At 38.5% G+C, this 19,001-nt stretch overlaps 3 protein-coding genes across 5 annotated transcripts; 1 reads left to right on the forward strand and 2 right to left on the reverse strand.

The window, feature by feature from the left end:
• Window positions 1-739: 739 nt before the first annotated feature.
• Window positions 740-9,924, reverse strand: pdpk1b (3-phosphoinositide dependent protein kinase 1b). The gene is given in 15 exon segments (XM_034707995.1): window positions 740-3,036; window positions 3,170-3,322; window positions 3,624-3,681; window positions 3,895-3,970; window positions 3,973-4,111; window positions 4,259-4,432; window positions 5,024-5,120; window positions 5,361-5,429; window positions 5,838-5,913; window positions 6,016-6,113; window positions 6,215-6,359; window positions 6,482-6,619; window positions 6,709-6,751; window positions 6,944-7,234; window positions 9,736-9,924. Coding segments are annotated over 15 exon segments (1,695 nt in total). The 5' UTR covers window positions 9,760-9,924; the 3' UTR covers window positions 740-2,922.
• Window positions 9,925-11,379: 1,455 nt separating this feature from the next.
• tsr3 (TSR3 ribosome maturation factor) lies at window positions 11,380-15,053 on the reverse strand. The gene is made up of 6 exons (XM_034707300.1): window positions 14,640-15,053; window positions 13,893-14,103; window positions 13,409-13,602; window positions 13,151-13,318; window positions 12,058-12,112; window positions 11,380-11,714 (listed from the first exon to the last, which is right to left on the reverse strand). The coding sequence occupies exons 1-6, from the start codon at window positions 14,758-14,760 to the stop codon at window positions 11,528-11,530; spliced, it is 936 nt and encodes a 311-aa protein (XP_034563191.1). The 5' UTR covers window positions 14,761-15,053; the 3' UTR covers window positions 11,380-11,527.
• Window positions 15,044-18,674, forward strand: gnptg (N-acetylglucosamine-1-phosphate transferase subunit gamma). Of its 3 annotated transcripts, none has more exons than XM_034707297.1 (11): window positions 15,045-15,211; window positions 15,750-15,804; window positions 15,883-15,950; window positions 16,122-16,176; window positions 16,341-16,424; window positions 16,525-16,618; window positions 16,787-16,901; window positions 16,992-17,074; window positions 17,275-17,403; window positions 17,499-17,580; window positions 17,665-18,674. In XM_034707297.1, the coding sequence occupies exons 1-11, from the start codon at window positions 15,145-15,147 to the stop codon at window positions 17,742-17,744; spliced, it is 912 nt and encodes a 303-aa protein (XP_034563188.1). In that variant the 5' UTR covers window positions 15,045-15,144; the 3' UTR covers window positions 17,745-18,674. The 3 variants fall into 3 exon arrangements, with proteins under 3 accessions (XP_034563185.1, XP_034563188.1, XP_034563187.1); XM_034707296.1 differs by having other exon boundaries at window positions 15,046-15,211; window positions 17,656-18,674; XM_034707294.1 differs by having other exon boundaries at window positions 15,044-15,211; window positions 17,499-18,674.
• The last annotated feature ends 327 nt before the right edge of the window (window positions 18,675-19,001 follow it).

Genomic DNA, 19,001 nt, shown 5'->3' on the forward strand with positions numbered 1-19,001 from the left:
GTCTTGTTGTGCCCTTACTGTCTTGATGTGCCCTTACTGCCCTTAGATTTGTGTTTAGGTTTATATATTTATTGTCCTTACTGTCTTGTTAAAGCTCCTGTGAGGAGTTTTTAGATGGTGTTGGAATAGACTGAAATTCATACTGATGCTTCTAGAAGACCTACAAAAGAAAATGAGACCAACAGCATAATCACTGACTATTTATATATAGATATTTTTAATCCCTGAAACCAATGGTGGAGGGTAGGTGTCAGTCAAAGTGCCATGCTGCTGAAATAACCTTTATATTTACATTTCCCATGACAAAGATTTTTGGCCGATCATACAGTTCCCTGTCAAAAGAAAGCAGGATGAGATTTTTGAAAATACAAAAATAATACTTCTAGATATACAGGATAAAATCTGTAAAGAAATAAGAGATGCAGCTTTGTCCACAGGGGGTGCCTAAATGAACACAAACGGAAAGGTCCTCATAGGAGCTTTAAGTACCAGTGTTCCATTCACCACGTCGAATTCCTTGTGTGCGAGCTCACTTGGCAATATAGCTTTCTTGAATCTTGAGAATGTTAAAATGCCAAATGACGTTTTTATTGCTATGCATGATTTATTATTTCACCATCTCTTGTTTTGTTTCTCAAAAAATGTCAAATGAATGCATCAAAAAGCAACCAAGCACCTGTTTTCACCCGTGATGTTGACATGTCGATGTGTTGAAGTAATTTTCACGACACAAAAACACTGATAATGGGCCGATACTTTATTTACACGCTGCAAAATGTGAGATGCCATAGCCACTGAATGCTGCTGCTGCTTTCGCTGTGTCATGACTGTGGCCATTAACAGAAGACAGGACACATGGCTGTATTTGTATGCCTAAATCCCTACATGCTTTAATTACTGGACTACCAAGCATTAAGTGGAAAATTCATCATTCAACATCTACTGACCTAGCGCACAAATAATCAGAGAGAGAATGAACAGATTCATTAAATTATCAGAATATGATTAAATCACTGAGCAAATAGAAAATGTATGATATAGTAAGAAAAAAGCTGTAAAATATTATAGTTTACAATAATTATTCACATTCAAAGGCTTTACATCTCAATACATACACAACATGGCCCCTGAACATGACTTCAATCCAAATATGATTCATATATTAGAATTTAAATAACACAGAATGAACTAGAGGCTAAACAATAGCCATCAAATAACCTTATACAAGAATAAAAATACAAAAACTGTATCCTAATATCATTGCATTACTTGCTTCAGATTTTAATAATACATCATCTGTACATCACAGTTCTAGTCAGTTACAAGCCAGGTAGAGTATTCCATACACAATGTAACCGACTGCCATCGACTTGATTCAAACAAATTTTCTAAATAGAGGAAAAAAAACACTTCTCTTGTGCTCTCCTCAACTTTATAGACAGATACAGCAATTTCATCGGTTATTTGGATCAGATAGATATCCTTTAACTGACATCCAACCACATTGAGCCCCGGGCCCCAGGGCCAGGGGGTCCTATTCACCTATACTCCAGTCACACACTGCACACACAGACTCAGCTGAAGGAAGAGGACCTTTGGAAAGGACCTTAAGGTAATATGTCAAAAAAAAATTAAAAGCATTGTGATAATACATATTGCTAAAACAAGAGCACAAGTTAAATCAATCGCTTTAATTTCTATTGGGCCAATCGTCAGAATGAAAACAAAGGATGGGCCGATGAACCCGATGAGGCAGTTCTGCCATCTTGTCCAGGGACAACAGCTTTACTGTGATTGCTTCGGAGAATGATAGTATGTGTATGTATCTGTTGATGAAGGTTTTTTCTGTTCAGCATGGGGTGGTCAGCACATGAGATTTTGTTATCAATGGGACGTACTGAAGATGAGCCGACTATCCCACAGAAAAAGAAATTGAAGAATTCACACCACATAGAATTAGCCAGTGAATGGTACAGAACAGCCAAATCATCCAATAATAATCGCTATGGTTGCCAATGCAGTCAAAAATACCCACCTTTAAACTTGAATAAACTATATCTCCAGTGCCCTAGGAGAAAGAAGCGGACAAGGCTGAGCTACAAAACTGGCCATGCAGGAAAGAGAAGCAAGTTATGATTAGGAAGTACAAGTTAGTGGCATTTTTACCCGCCCCGTTAGCAGTACCTCCTCACAGTAACGGCAATGAAAGGCTCACACTTACACAGAGACTGATTCAGACCCATGTCTCACTCTGCTTTCTTACATCGACACCCTGCAATAAGCAAGTACCAAGAGACTAAAAGCAACTTATATACCGTGGAAACAATTGGGCTCCGACAAAAATATAAAGAGGATTTGAGTTTGGTAAACGCGTGAGACTGAATCAGCTTACAGTATCTGTTACAACTATGGAGTATATGCATTAGAAGTGGGGCCTGACTACAGCTTGCACGTACAATGTAGGAGTAGGATATGGTTTTGTTGAGATATCAGGAAAGGCTCTGGTTCACAAAGGCTAGTTTTTGTGTTATGGTATCATTTTAGCAGGAAACCAGTCCTTGCGTTTCAGATAGTCCTAGCGTTACCCAAGCTTGTGTCACCCTGCAGGACAAGCTCTCCTTTCTCTCCCCCTTCCTGCTGAATGTACAAAAAGCAGATGTGCATGGTGGCAGTCTTATCATCCATACATGGAAAAAATGCAATAGAAGCCTCACAGAGAGCACAAAGAACAAGCAAAGCAACCCTGAATCCAAAGTTGTATTTTTCCCATGGTTCTACTCAGGAAAACAAACAAGGTCTAGATGCCAGCGTCTCTAAGAGTTTGTTTACATTGCGGTGATGAAGGGCACTAAAGAGGGTGTTACTCTGCTCAGTGATTGGCCTCAGAGCTAAAGAGGAGTGGCCACAGGAGGACAGGTGCTCCTATAGGCCAGGGTTTTGGTGCCTTTGATAGATCTTTCTCCACACTTCCTGGATCTTTTTGCACCATCTGTCAGCATTTCCGCTGGGGTCCATCAAATAGTATGTTCGGTTAGGCTGCAAACATTAAAGAAAAATGCAGTGTTAAATCAGAAAAACACACAGAAGAGATTCAAAAAAGTGAGCAAAAATGAACAAGCAGCTGCAGGAAAACATGCTGAACAGACATCAGGAATAAACAGTCATGTACCGTGTGAACAAAGAAGGTTTTGAAGTTCTTGGCCTCGGGGCGTAGTTCTAGGGACCAGGGAATCTCCCCTTTCAGGACCTTGTTGACAGGATCCACGTAGTACAGGTGTGGTCCTTCAGTGAGAAGCAGCTGTCTCCGTCTCGCAAACAGACCCTGTAATGGAGTGCCACACGTCTCAAAACACTAGTTCACCAATAGGTGGGGCTGTGAGGCAGATTACACTTTCCGCTAGAACAGGGAAATCCCCTTTATTTCCTACTTTATGTTAGCTGTCAGTTAGCACCATAGGAAGTGACTTCATTTATGCTGACACAACAAGGCAGCGATCATCAACTTTTTTACTTCAACTTATTAGAATTCCTAATTTCTCCAGAAGATGAAACAATGTTCAAAAACTATGAGAAATACAAGGTACATAAAAAACATGAAACATAAAAGGTTAGAATCTACAAACCTTTCGTTTATCCACTGGGCCCATTTTCAGGATCAGGTTATTCTCCACAAACTGATGCCTGTGAAAAAAGCAACAGTAGGTTACAGATACCTCCTCTCTTCTTACACACTTTTTTTCTGTATCGACAGAAAGACTACTTTAAAAATGAACACCAGAATTTGACTTTTTTTCTGTATTTCTCAGACATGACCAATATGTTGTATCAAATTAAAACTATGAGAAACCCTGTCATGGACACAGAGTTAGAAAGGTTAACACAGCTCATGTTTACCAGGGGTTTCCAGTGGTCTGTTTGTCCAGCAATAATTGCTTCTCCTCTTCAGTGAACTGCAGGTCCAGCTCAAAGAGTTATTGTCCAGGTCGTGGATGTACTGCTCAATGTTGCTGCTGGACCTCTGCGGAGGCGTGGATTCATGCGGCGACAGGGAGTGTGATGATGTGGACTGGGCCACCTGCATGTTGCTGAACTGGCTCAGGAGATCATCGTACTGGGATAAAGAATAACAAAGGTGAGATGTTTTGAGTAAATTTGTGTTTGGTTCAGGGTCTAAAAGAATATGTATCTTTTAGTCTAAGTTTTAGAAAACAATGGCTGAAAGAAAAGAGAGAGACTTAATCCCGACAGTGTATCTTACATTTCCGTAGCAGTCCTCATCGTCCTCCGACATGGCCGGCAGGTAGGGTGTGAGCTTTGGGGGTGTCTGAGTGTGCAAGTCACTCCAGGCGATGGTGTCGAAGAAAGGGTGCTGCTTCAAAGGGTCGTATCCTCCCATCTCTTCACACCCAATCCGCTTAGAAGGGTCCAATGACTGAGAAAAGAAAAAACAAAATGATAAGATGTGTTTTCAATTTTCAATCAGTTTACATGTGAGACAAGAGCAAAATCTGCAATGTGTAATGTCATTGTTGATTACTGCTATGAAGGTATGGCCTGTGATAAACAAACCAATGTTTGAGTGTGAAGGTTAAGAAATATTTTACAGTCCCTGTAGCTTTCGTCATATTTTCAGGGTTGTTTCTCCAGAATACCCAATACATCTAAATAGCAGAAGATCTCTTTATGATAAGTTTGACTTCATACACCATTTAGCCCTTGTCTACCTTTCATTATTTGCCGTTTTAGCTGATCTCTCTGTTGAAACTATACAGGCAACAACTAAGTAACAGCTTAGGGTAATTAACAGCTACGATTTAATTGGTCAATGGTGTAAATGAACAGCTTGTGTACATGACATTTTTCTCCTATATTTATTGCAGTCTTTTGTGATGAGAGTATTAAGCATGCTCATACTGTAGTAATGCTAAAAATACAATGTAATATGAGGTCATTAAAAGAAACACAGCCCTGTTCATAGTGACCCCACATGTATCAGTAATGTTTGTTGTACCGGATGACCTACCAAAAGCTGTCTGACAAGATCCATGGCTTTGGGGAAGAATTTCTCTGGGAACTCATACTCCAGCTTTATTATTTTCTGGAATATTAGGTACTCATTTCTGCAACAGGTAAAACAAAAGAGGAAGAGAACCAAAAGAGAGACAGTTAGGGAAGTAAGTGAAATGTTGGTTTCCTCGCTTGTTTACTCAATTTACATGACTTAGTCAAGGTGACCCATTTCACTTGAAATAACCTTCAGCAGTAAGCTTTATTGAGAAAACAGTAGTTCAGGACAAGCCATTGTTCAGGCATGAATCAATGGGGAGAATTTTAGCTACAACAAACGAATCAGTACTTACCCAGCTCTGAAAGGTGGTAAACCAGCCACCAGCTGATAGATAATACATCCCAAAGCCCAGAGGTCAGAGCTACAAAGGCAAATTGAGAAGAAATTGTTTTTCGTTTTCACTAAAAGAAGGATTATAATTCAAGAGGGCCATGTGTGTTTGAAACATGTAAAGCGAAAAAAAAATGTAAAATACAGATGTGTTTCAGTTTTGGGACTCAAACTATGATATGATATGGTGATACTTTGAAATTATGTAGTTCTCTGTGAATATTCCTAAAAGCCTTAAAATGTAAACTAATTGATGATTACAGAATTAAGGAACATCATTTAAAGGTAAATGTTCTTTTTTTGTACTACCGATGTTCTGTTATATTATGGATTGTGTAGGATATGCATTCTGCTTCAGTCTATCCCTTATTTAATCCCTGATTGTGAGTATAATTGTGTGATATGGACCAGAGAAACATTTTGTTGAATGAAATAATACCTCTTGCAGGCTGATTTCTCCGTTAGCAGCTCTGGAGACACATACTGTGCTGTTCCAACGAAGGAGTTTGCTCTCGCTGCAAACAATGCAAATAAATTGTAAGATGACATGAACAATAACATAGTGCTTTCAGAGAGTGAATGCTAAGGTCGTATCACTGGGGTGATCATGGTCATACCTTGTTTACTGTCTGATGATAACTGTTTTGCTGTCCCAAAATCTGTTATCTGGATGTGCATATCTTCACTCAGAAGAATATTTTCTGGTTTCAGATCTCTGAAAATGTGAATAAACATATTGAAACTTGTGCAGATGCTTAACAGGGTAAAAAAAAAAGCTTAAAAATGGAAGAGTATTATATAACAGGCATGTCTTACCTGTGTATTATCCCCTTATTGTGCAAGTATTCTAGAGCACAAACTATTTCAGCTGAGTAGAATCTAGTACAGGTCTCATCAAAGGAACCTATTTTGCGAATGTATTTCAGGAGCTCTCCATTCTTAGCGTAGCTGAGACCAAAATCTGGAAAAAGCTAGTTAAGGAAAACTTTGAAAAAGGTGTAACTATAATCTTGTATTTAAATATACAGTTGGTGACTTATGTCTATACAATATGCCATGGCAAATTCAACTTGTAAAGGATACACAACTTTTCATCATCTTGAAATGTGAAGTACAGCTTGACGAAGAATGGATGATCTAGATTTGACATCAAATCCCTCTCTCTTTTCACGTACTGGGCTTTGTTCTCCTTCATAATATGGCGCTTCTCTAAAATCTTAACTGCAAGACAGAAAAGAACATCATCAATAGTAATGATACATGTAACAACATTTCAATCTTGGAAGAAAAAAAAAACTATCAATACTTACTTGCATATTCTTTCCCCGTTACCTGCTCTCTTGCCAGGACAACCTAGAGAAAAAACAAAACACAAAAACCATAACATGATATCTTGTTCTCCTGTCAGACCTAAGGGCCTGTTTTGTTTATTCACTCAAAATGAAATGAAGATGACTCATCCAAGCACATTAATCAAAAGAATGCTAGCATGTAGCAACATCTACCCAGTTTATTCAAAAGCTAAGTGGAATGCAGGTTACATACCGTCGAGAAGGAGCCCTCTCCCAGTATTTTGCCAAACTTGAAGTCCTCTGGCTTCTTCTTGCGAGGCTGGGGCGCTGGGGCTGCCGGCTGTGGGCGGAGGTCTGAGCCCTGGCTGCTGGCAGACCCTCCTATAGCATGGGCCTCTGAGGCAGAGCCCTCCATGCTGGGACAGTTGCTACTGCTTGCGCCTGGGATAGCAAGTGGCGAGCAGGAGTCAGGGTGGTTTCTTACCATTGATGGATGGGAGCAGGAACAGATGACAACGCTGGGCTGAATGGGCACAACATCATACTGGAGCAGGAGAGAGAACATTTGAGAATTTGTCAGTCAGCAGTTCTTATTCAAAATGTTTTAAAAAAGTCCATGTGTGGTTAATATGAGTAATATAACTTGAGAAACATGGGAGACTGCACCCTAGTCCAGAAAGATCAAAAAGGATTTTTACTCCAACTGAAGATGAACAAATCATCCCTTCCTTGTGTCTACAATCAACGATCAAATATGAACAATATTAAAAAAGGATTAGATTATTATTCATACACTGAAAACTGCTCCCAATATCAATTGACAGAGACTACACAATTATGGAAAGAGGTTGTGCTGAGCTGTTTAATTTTAAGCTGTCACTTGAGCCAGGAATTTTAAGTAGTTTCAACTTGATTCTGTAGGCAAATAATTGTTTCATTATAAAGATTATACATCATATATTCACCTCTTGTAGGATGACACGAGAAAGATAGGGGTGTAAATACATGAAAGAGGAGGGATATCAAATACAGAATTTGCTTTCTGGTGAATCGGAGTAACGAAAACGACAGAACATACTTCTGAAAGCAACTTCCAAATAAGCAGGTGTCACACCAGATCATATTTACACTCCAAGGAGGTGAGCATGGTCAGAGGAAGTACATTACACCATAACACGTTTGATATATATTCAATTCTCTTTGTTGGAAATAATGAATTTAGGGTTCAGTTTCATGTGAGACCACCTGAGGAGCAAAGTCCATGATTGTGTCAGATGTACTGATCTCATGCGATTGCAATACTTATAGGCAACGAGTCATCATACCTTCCGCTCCATGAAACACGTTAATGCTCAGTAGTACATATATATGGTTCTTTAATGTGCATTGTATGAAAATGCCTTCATTTTCAATGGGCATGAACGCAGCTGAAACAGGTGCAACCCAAATATTTCAACATTTACATATTAATGTAACATTATAATAAATACAATATTATAACAATATAATATGCAGTCCCCGGGCCAGAAACAGCAGACTGAGGGACAGTTTTTTTTATCCACCAGGCAGTCAGGATGCTGAACCCCCCCCCCCCCCCCCCCCCCCCCCCCCCCCCCCCCCCCAAATCAACGCTGAGGTCTGTCATCCTCAGGACTGAAACGCACACACTCACTTTGATTTTAAACAGTATTTTATTATTTTTATTAGCTTACTTCTTTTAAGTTTAAGCTCATCTTTTTCTATGTTTATCTGTTGTTGTTGTTGTTGCTAGGGTCTGAAAGATAAACGTAATATCAAGTCCTCTGTATGTCTGGTGCATACTGCAGTTTTTTACAATTAAGAAGACTTAGACATTATAGCCATTATGGCCTTTAGAAAAGTGTTTATTTGAGAGGTGGGGTAGTTCACTATAGGCCCCTGAGCCACAGCCCAAGCTTTAGTCCTTAATGGCATTTTTCCCCCCTTACAAATACTTTTACTTGTATACTTTAAATAGTTTTGAAACGAGTACTTTTACACTTTTACTTGAGTAAAAAGCTTGAGTTGAGACTTCAACTTATACAGAAGTCTTTTTAAACCCTAGTATCTCTACTTCTACTTGAGTAATGAATGTGAATACTTTTGGACACCTCTGCATGTTATAAAGTTGATCTTAAAACTCATTTAACGTCAGCACAGTTGGCCTTGCTCCTTCTCATTCAAAACCAAGGTGTGGCCATTTAGCTGCCTGATCCGGACTTGACTTTTGTGGTTGCCAATCGGTCGTAAACCCATCAACTGATTCAATACAACTAGTCAACCACATGTAGAAAATGCTAACTAAAGTTACCGTCAACCTGACCATTAGCAGTGTGGTAACAGGCCTGTGTGAACTTTCTTTGCTAACTAACTGGCTAGCTAACGTTAGCTCCTGCTGCCTTGTCAAATAAAGCCGGCCATCACTGACAGCGAGTTATAAACTTATCAGTCAATTAGCTAAGGTTAGCAAGCCAGGTAACACACAAGTAACTTCAACACCGTGTGCTGCTTTCATCCAGCATCACTTGGTATTCTTCAAAGTTAGTGTGCTTCCACCAGTGTTGGAGTTTGCTGGTGAACTGGTTGACAATCGAGCTAAACAACGTAAAGCTCAAAAAGCTTTCCTTAAAGGTGGAACGACGTGAAGCTAACGTTAGCTTGTTAGCAGGCAGTTCGAAAGCGCGAACATGTTTAGCTAACGTCAGCCAACAGATAACTGACCAAGGGGAAATGGTCAAGCATCCTATACAACTGAGAGCAAGCACTCATTAATGTTACACTCCCTTTAAATAATCAATTCAGCCTCACATCATAAATCAAGCAAGTTGTTGGACACGCCATGTTAACGTAGCAAACATTAGGTGTTGTGTTAGCCAACACTAGCAAAGCTAACGTTGCTACTGATCTTCTGCGGCTAGCTCTTCAACTGAAGGCCCGACGGAACTATTTGTTGTCAAACAGCCGCCACACTGAACATTTTCAGCACCGGCTTCGAACTGTTATTAGTGTTAAAGTTGTAACACTCACCAGCTGACTTGTAGCTCTTGCCATGGGAGTTTTCCACGAGTATTTATTTGGAATAAAATAATTAGAGAAGCTCCAGTAATGGCTGCCTCTGCGCCTTCATTTTCGAGCTGTGACGTCGTTCCACAACAATGTTACCGCAGGACAGCAGAGGAGAGTCCCGCTGTGTCCGCCCCCCTCTCGCCACATTTACAACCTACTGAACTTCATTTTATTGATAGGGGACGGTGGCCCTGAAGGACAAAACAAATCTACAAAAGATGAAACACTTTTACAAAGTTGGAGACAAATTTACATTTTGGAAAACAAATTTACCTTTCAGAAAAGAAAATTACAAAATCAAAACACTTTTACCAAGGCTAAAACAAATTTAGATTTAAGAAAACAAATTTACAAAATAAAAAAACACTTTTACAAGCAGTGAGACAATTTTACAAACGGCGGAACACTTCTACCATTTCTGAAACAAATTAACATTTAATTTTTAACGGAAAGGGGATGTACCAAATACCGGAAGTGATCCGAGAGTGATCGAGTGAGGGGTTGTTTAGTTTGTTTGGATCAAGGGGCAACCTACGGTCTAAAAATGTGTCCAATGTGGAAGTGTTATAAACTGCAGTTCATTGAGGATCTGCTTGAGGCTGTCTCCGGAAGTACCAGAAACCACATAGACACCAATTCAAAAAAGACAATCTTTACAGCAGAAATAAACATGTTTACAGCCTGGTACAAAAGACGAGGGTAGTCTCGATAGCTAATTTCTCGATCGGCACACACTGTAGGGGGGTGAATTTTTTTCTAACGCAGCAATTTCGAAGTCATTGAGATTACGAGCCTTCCAATGAAAGGCAGGCTGACTTGATTGGCAGGTTGGAACACTGTAGCTGTTGGCTAGGAGGCTCAAAGCCCGCCTCTTTACGTCACAATCACTTGACAGCAGCAATATGGATGCCATCGACGATTGGCCTCAAAACAGTGCTTCAGAAACAGATGGGTGACATCACAGATACTACGTCCATATTATATACAGTCTATGGTTTGGATGGAGAGAAACCAAACGGAGTGATGTTTGGTACTGGTACTCCGTTTGGTACCGGATCCCTTCCGGTGTTTGGTAGATTCCCTTTCTGTTTAAAATACAAATTTGTTTCAGGAATGGTAAAAGTGTTCCGTTGTTTGTAAAATTGTCTCAACGCTTGTAAATGTGTTTCTTTGATATTGTAAATCTGTTTTCTTAAATTAAGATTTTTTTTGGCCTTGGTAAAGTGTTTTGCTTATGTAATTTAGTTTTATAAAATGTTTTCCAATATGCAAATTTGTCTCCAATTTTTTTAAGTGTTTCATCTTTTGTAAATTTGTTTTGTCCTTCAGGGCCACTGTAGATAGGGATGGCAGAAGTTGTTGCTATTCAATCACAGCTCTTAACGTGCCTTACAAATAAACAAAATCTGTTTTTAGAATAATCAAGTATTGAAAAGAGGTCTACATATTTGGTAAACTTTCGTGTATAAGTATACCTAACCCCTCTTTGTGCCCAAGTTTTTTTGAAAACCAAATCTGTGACCTATTGTCCAAATGTGCATTAATAATTTTAATGCATTTGCTATAACTAACTTATTTTGTACCAATAAAGAAAAGAGGGACGCATTTCATGAAATATTTACTTTTTATTTTTCGGGTTGGGCCTTCTTGCACAAACCAGATAGTCCTGAATATTAGTGCAAGTATGAAACATGAGTATCAAAAAATGTTTTGCCGGTCCTTTGAATAGAATAATCCTTGGATTAAATATTCTTTATTGTGGTGTCTTTGATTCAGTCTCTTCTTCGTTATCATCATCATCATCATCATCATTATCATCCTCATGATGTGAGGCTATTCTTGACTTATTGTTGCTCTTTGTTCTTTCATCCTCTGCTTCATCTTCTTCGTCCTCTGAGGTGTCTGTTTCCTCGTCACTAGAAACATCATCTTCAACGGCACTAAATAGATAAAAAGAAGTTTTAAATACTTGGTTATCCATATAACAGACTGAAACTGTGTTGATATATATTTTTTAAATGTTTAAACTCTCTGTGCAATATTGGCCTATTGATTTAAAAAAAAGTCTAAACTGATAGTAAACATTTCTCTGCAAAATCAAAACTTAAATAAGAAAACTAAAATGACATACTATGTGGATGACAACTAAAAAAAATGCTCATTCTTATTGTTTATAATTCTGTATGTATCAAAACAAAAATTGCAATGAAACAATGCATCTATGGTAATTCTGCAGTAATGAATTTCAATGTCCTCCTCTCCTCGATAATACTTATTGCTTACCACATGCGTCTGTTGAGATTCCCACATTCTACTCCTGAGTTTACATCAAATGGATCTGTGAATGAGAGGATGATTAGCTTTCCCAATGAAGAAAACTTATCCAGTAAAGACTTTGCAACTGCAAGAAAATGTATCCTTTTCTGCAAACGAGGCAACTTTCCAGGGATACTGGGAACAATTAGCCTGGTTCCAGATATCTGAATCACTGCTAAAATATCTGCTTTCTAAAGCAGTTTAAATTGTTTCAAATAAATCAAAATCCAATGACCATTGAGAAAAGGCATGTCTGTTTGATTAATGACTATCAGTACAGAAAAGAATGAAAGGTAAGCCATACTAGTGTTCAAAATTAGGAATAGCTGTCATACATTATGGGTCAAACAGCACAACTGTTTCTTTTGGTAAATTGTATATCCTTTGGAGTAATTTCCAAAAGCAGCTTGAAGAGCTGCGTGGTATGAATTTCCCTTTCTAAAAATGGAGTGTAACACAAGTGTTTCCCAGTCATTATTTTGTAGTGGTAAGTATCAAAGTTAAAGAAGCTATTATAACAAACTTCCTGAAAGCTGTAGGTCTGCTCCAACTCTCACCTCTTTTAAATCAAAGACTAAGACTTTTGTATTGGCCCTGCCTTCCTATCTTAGCTTATTTTAACTCACCTTAACCTAATTTTATTTTTAACATATTTCTAATTTTCCTTTTCTTTTCTGTGTTATTATATGTGTCATTTTAATTGTGTTCTTTTATGCTTGTCTGAATGTTTCCAATGCTTTTAATGTTTTAATATAAAGCACACTGAGTTGCCCTCATGTGAGAAATGCGCTATACAAATAAAGTTGCCTTGCCTTGCCTATTGGAGAGACTAAATTATTATATTTCAGCTCACCTTCCCATTGATGCAGTTCATTGAATGCTATTTGAGTGTGAGCTTTCAACATACATTTAACAACTTTGGAGCCACTATTTGAGTCCAAACCAAAATACAAACAAAGAAAGACATAGGACTAAAAGTGAAATGACCCCAACCACCTCCACTACATAAATAGCAGGTCAAACAGTAGAAGGGACCCCAGTTTATTTCTCCCTGACTTACCAAACTCATCCTCCTCTGGTTTAGTTGTCAAAAAGTCCTTTTCCACAGAGAGCAGCTCTTCCTCTGACTGGCAAGCAGCATAGCGCTCCAGGAGAACTTTATTCAGATCCAGAAACACAGTTCCCCACTTGAATTTCTGCAACAAGAGCATGGCAAGCTCTTCAAAACCTGCCAAATCAGATGCAGAATGTAAATGATCTACTGCAGTTACTTACAGCAGGCAGTGACAGGCAGTAAGGATTATGATGAAGCACTTACCAACAATGCAGAATGTGGCAGCAAAAGCCTCAACACAGGATAACTTGCAAGGCTTGCCGTAGTTGACCGGGTTTGCAGCTACGAGGTACGGCAGTAACCTGGGGTGAGCTCCAACCATCTTACTGAAAGGAGTCTCCTCCAGTTTAGCCCAGGAACAATCGATCACTGCTAACCCACTTTGAGCCACAATCTCTCTGAGTAGAAAACATAAATGAAAATGCCTTTACAAGTCACACACGTCCCATTATCATCTGATCAAAATAAAGTAATTAGTGAAAAAGATGGTGGTAATGATTTTTAGGTAAACCAATTGATATTCCGATAATGATTTTATTTCATTTCTTGTTTATTTAATTAATCTTAAACTCAATTCTGTACTCAATTATGAACAGACCAATCTAAAGTAAAAGATGTAGAGTTTTATGCTACAGTGTATTGACTTTCTCATGATTTCATTATTTAAACATGAAACAACTGGACACACCTGTCAGCTGGCGTCACATACTTTGTCCCCATTGGACTCAGGATGAGTCCGTTAAATCTCTGATTGAGGCGCAGGTTTCGTACAAACCCCTTGCGGGCCAGCTTCCTTCCAGTGCAACGTTTAGGATCACAGTGACCCAAATCCCACATGGCAAGTGGACAAGGTAGCTTCACCTGAGGGGCCTCTGCTCCCTCCTCTACATGAAGACTTGCTGAAAAACATAGGGACAGCGTGGACATGTTGTAAGTGAAGTGTAAACACCCTTAGTAAAGTGGAAGGTAATGGCACTTTCAGGGTTTTCGCTTCTTGGAATTTTGCTATAGATCCCAATAATAACAAAGTAAGGCAATTATGAATCATTTGCCCACTATATATTACAAAGGCATACATTCACAGAGGTTGTCTTCTTTCAATTTCAGTTAAGCCAATTTTAAAAGAATATGAACAGGGTACATTACTTTCACCATTAGATTCTAAACTTAAAAAGAGGTCATTACATCAAGCAACATGGACTTTGTACTGAAATAATTAAAAGTAGCCTACATGAAGCTCATGTAAAGTATGCCTAAAGTCAATTATGCTTCTTTCTTAAAAAATTAAGTGCATACATCTTAGCTTATAAATATATTGGACATTTTAAACAAAATAGCTATTTTAGTTTGTTGAGCTTTGATGTGTTAATCCCCATGAAAAATAGTGTCGTTTGAACAGTTTATACACATTTGCCATTACCAGTCAATGCATTACCTTCAAAAGCAGTGTGCATTTCTTCTGTAAAGGCCTCTAATGATTTCCCTTTCATTTTATGCCTTTTATCTTTGCCCTTGTTGTCAGATCGTACGAACTTTCCCTGTTTTTTTCGTCCCATGTTGCAGCCAGAGGAAAGCTAGTTATCTTCAGTCAGATTTTAAGTAGTCTGTTTACGTGCTCAGACATTAGCTAGTTAGCTACTACTTGACATCAACATGTCTAAAGACCCTATCGTGTAAAAGGAAAGATTTCAGTATACACGCGTTGAATAATGTAACCACAATACACCAATGTAGGCATTCGTAGCTGGGTAATAATATAATTTACAATACTGTTTAGTTTTCTTTGGCTAATGGCGTGGAAGGCATGTCGTGCGCCACAAGTTGACCGCGCATGCGCATATTTTGTTTTCATCACGTGACACGTCATCTGATGAGCAAAGCAGGATATGTAGCAAGAAAACAGCCCGACACATTTTAGCTGCTTATACTCTATATCAGCCATGAATCTTGTTTTTAATGGAATACATCATTTACTAAGATTGTGGATGGTCTATGTGTCTCTTTTCAGTAAGTATACATATTTAACTTTTTTTTATTCTTATAGAATGTAAGGAATAAATACCAAAGGCGTTTTTCGACCGCAGGAACTGAACCCCGGAACTAGGGACTTTACCCCTGAACTACATACGTTTCGACCGGAGGAACCAGGGTCTAATTTAGTTCAGGGGTAGTTAATCTCCCCCTGAAAAGCCCCTGCTTTGAGGGTAGTAGTTTTCAAAGGTCCTTGGACTTTCTACTGAATGTAACGGTGTTTGTGGAGTTAACACAGCTGTTGAAACACAGAGGGAGTTCCTGGGAATGCATATAGTTTTTTATTAAGATTTCAAAATATTATTTAATATATTTTTTTTCCTTCATATGTCAATGGCCTGATTTGCACAATCTACCTGGGACTTCAGCCCGCCATTGAAACGCTGACAACAATGGGGGCACAGGAACCTTTTAGTTCTGGGGAAAGTAGTTCTGGGGTCTAAAAGCTTCCACCAAGAATATTTGTGTCAAATGACTTAAATCTATCTAGATGTTGCCTTGTATTTTTCCACAGTAAACCATGGATTAGCCGGTAAAATGAAGATAGTCGAGGAGCCTAACACATTTGGGTACGTTAAGAAAAAATATATCTGTCACCTTTTGCACTTTGTGAACTTTAGATCCCCTTTGACTCTGTCTGTGTTTAGGTTGAATAATCCCTTCTTGGCTCAGGGAAGCAGACTACAGCCTAAAGTAAACCCAACTCCAGTATCTGGTAAAGTTGCTTGACTTAAAGTAAAGTCTGTATCTTATCTAACCCTGTGTTTCAATGTTGTGAAGGAAAAGGGTTGATAACATCAAGATGTTTAAAGGTTCTCGAGGCTCTTTGTTTACCCACCAGTCACAGAAGTAACTAATGTCAAGTTTGATTTGCTTCCCTGCACAGGCCCTGCACATCTTCATCGGCTTGCAGGAAAGTGCTTTAGTTTCACAGAATCAACGTAAGCTATTTTGAAATTATATATTATGTGAGCACTACATTTGTGGCTTTGTTTAGTATTTCCTTGCACCATTGTCACCTATTTTGGATTTTTTGCTCATATATGTCACATCAGAGTATTTCCTCAGTAATAACATGGCATATGTGTGTATTATAATTTTACAGATATAAATATGAATTCTGTCCATTTCACAACCTCACCCAACATGAGCAGTCGTATAGATGGAACGCTTACAGTGGCATACTGGGGTAAGATAGTTAACTGAACAGAGGCTGCATTTATTGCAAACATCAATGTGTAAAGCAGTTTGTTCTTTTTAATGAGCAGCCCTTTTTGTGTTCCTGACAGGATCTGGCAGGAGTGGGAAATAGTAAACAACACCTTCACAGGCATGTGGATGAGAGATGGGGATACGTGTGGAACTCGAAACAGGGAAACAAAGGTGGGTGGTTATTTTATGTAAAAGAACAAGCCTAGACTCAAAGTTAAATTAAATATTATTAAAGTATCAACATCCCAAAGACACTCTAAAATAATTCTTACAACTAATTCAACCAAACCAGCACTACAAATGCAATTGTGTTTCATGCTTTCTTAATATTTCTTGTAGGTGATTCTTGTCTGCAGTTCAAGCAGTAAGCTGGCTCAAGTCTCTGAGCCCAGTACCTGCTTGTACTCCGTAACCTTTGAGACCCCACTCGTCTGCCATCCACATTCTCGATTAGGTGAAAAAAAAATCAATCAGCATAAGTCAGAAGGATAGGCCAGTGTTAACAGGGATTTAAAAAAAATAACATTTTTGTGCTTATTTTAAGTGTACCCAACACTAAGTGAGAACCTGCAAAGAGAGTGGGATGAAGCTGAGCAGGCTCGCTATGAAGATCTAATCACTGAGCAGGTAAAGTTCTGTTTGGCAGAAGAATGAAACAGAAGGACTAGCTGATCAAATGTGACTGGCTTTCCTGGCTTTTCCAGTGTGATTCCAGCCTTATTCTCTTTACATTAAAACCACAGCCTTGTTCTACAGTACTTGTTTACAAATTTTATCTCATGTGTTTGTGATACTTTTTCCACTGACTTAATGTATGTTTGCTGAAGGGTTACAACAATCTTCTGAGAGATATTTTTGAGGATGCTGGTCTCTTAAAAAGCCAAAAAGTGAAAATAAAGGCACCAGAAACTGCAGCTGATTCAGAAACCCACAACTCCTTACAGAAATGCACAGAGGTGTGTATATTTATATTTATTGACATATGCAATTGAAATTAAAATGCAATACATTTCACAGGAAATTCCAAACATTTTTATATATTTTCATACAGGATTTCCAAAAACAAAGAGAAGAGATTGAGAGACTGCGTGCGCTCCTTACTCAACACAACATTCCTCTTGATTCAAAGCAAAGTAAGAGAACTACACCAGGACATAATTTGCCATTTAAGCTTTATCAGAGTGTGAATTGTGTTATATCTTTACCAGATGTCCCAGATGAACCAAAAAGCACAGCAAGTGTGACAGTGAAGGATCCACACCCAAGAGGAGACACTGGCCTCATAGACATGCTGTGACCATCGCTTTGAGTAAATCAGCGTCTCCAGTCTAACAGACACTGACTGAAGATTTGTCAAGGGACGGAGACACTTGCTGGACATTACTGCAGGTCAAGCAAGTGACAAGAGAACACTGGACCCAGTTGTGGATTACAAACTTGGAAGACTTTTCTCTTTGACGTCGCAACTCTCATCTAGCTTTTCAAGACTCTCGTGAAAGGATAACATTTTTAATGGATCGATATCTGTAAAACTGCAACATATTAAAAAATAAAGGAGGTTTTTAGAGGAAATTGACATTTTTTGAGATGGGTTAAAAGCAGTATTCATGCCTCAGTAATTGATTATGCAGTTTTAAAAGCATTCTACTTGAGAAAATTGACTCTCTAAATTTGTAATGTCTGGAAGCTGAATCCTTGAGTTGAAGAACTGGTAAATTTAGGGGCGCCGTTCACCTAGCGGCTTATGCATGCAGAGGATATAGTCCTTTTTGCAGCGGTTACTGGTTTGGCTCTCAGCCTAGACCATTCGCTGCGTGCCTTACACCACTCTCTACTCCTCATATTTATTAGCTGTCCGGTCAAATAAAGGTGAAAATGCCCAAAATTATATCTTAAAAAAATAATGAAATGGTATATTAAGTTAGTGTATGTGTCAGGACCAAAATTACAAACAGTATGTGAAACCAAACAAATTAAGGTGTGGGTCAGTACACTGAGAATACCGTATATTTATTAGCATCTTTAGAGTATTAGTGTATTTGGGTTAATTTTCATACATCCATAAATACAGGGGTGGTGATGTCACCAGCTTTTGGCTACACATAGAGACTATTACTTCCCTAAAAATGTGTAACTTTTAAGTTCCAAGTTGTAACATGTACTAGTGAGAAAAACATGTTGTGTTCCACAGGATGCAGCAAATATTAAAGTGATAATTCCACATTAATTCTGGAAGGAGTTTTTGTTGCAAGTTATTAATAAAAATCAAAGCATGTTGATCATGGTTACTCCTTGAGTGGATGAAAAGGTTGTGCCCATCAGTGACTGCACAGGTAATGGGATTTGACATGCACAAACATGTCTCATCTGCAAGCATTCCTGAGACTTTGAACCACTGCAGTCTTTCAGCTTTATGTTTTAGGAATTGAAATCTCACCACATCTGCACATGATGATGAAACTGGACTCTTCATTCTTAATGTTTGCTTTTGTGAAAAATATGAAAAAGTTTGCAACTGTGTGGAAAAAAGGAAGCTTTAAAATATTGTATAAAA

This window comes from Notolabrus celidotus, chromosome 18, assembly GCF_009762535.1.
Source record: "Notolabrus celidotus isolate fNotCel1 chromosome 18, fNotCel1.pri, whole genome shotgun sequence".
Classification (NCBI taxonomy): domain Eukaryota; kingdom Metazoa; phylum Chordata; class Actinopteri; order Labriformes; family Labridae; genus Notolabrus; species Notolabrus celidotus.

Bases quoted from the DNA above. Each gene is read 5' to 3' on its own strand.
- gnptg (XM_034707294.1), top strand. From the start codon at position 15,145: ATGAATCTTGTTTTTAATGGAATACATCATTTACTAAGATTGTGGATG. The intron at 15,212-15,749 runs GTAAGTATACAT...ATTTTTCCACAG, and splicing joins GGTCTATGTGTCTCTTTTCA to TAAACCATGGATTAGCCGGT. The intron at 16,619-16,786 runs GTGGGTGGTTAT...TATTTCTTGTAG, and splicing joins CTCGAAACAGGGAAACAAAG to GTGATTCTTGTCTGCAGTTC.
- tsr3 (XM_034707300.1), bottom strand. From the start codon at position 14,760: ATGGGACGAAAAAAACAGGGAAAGTTCGTACGATCTGACAACAAGGGC. The intron at 13,603-13,892 runs GTGTGTCCAGTT...TTTTCTACTCAG, and splicing joins TATGTGACGCCAGCTGACAG to AGAGATTGTGGCTCAAAGTG. The intron at 11,715-12,057 runs GTAAGCAATAAG...TTATCTATTTAG, and splicing joins AATCTCAACAGACGCATGTG to TGCCGTTGAAGATGATGTTT.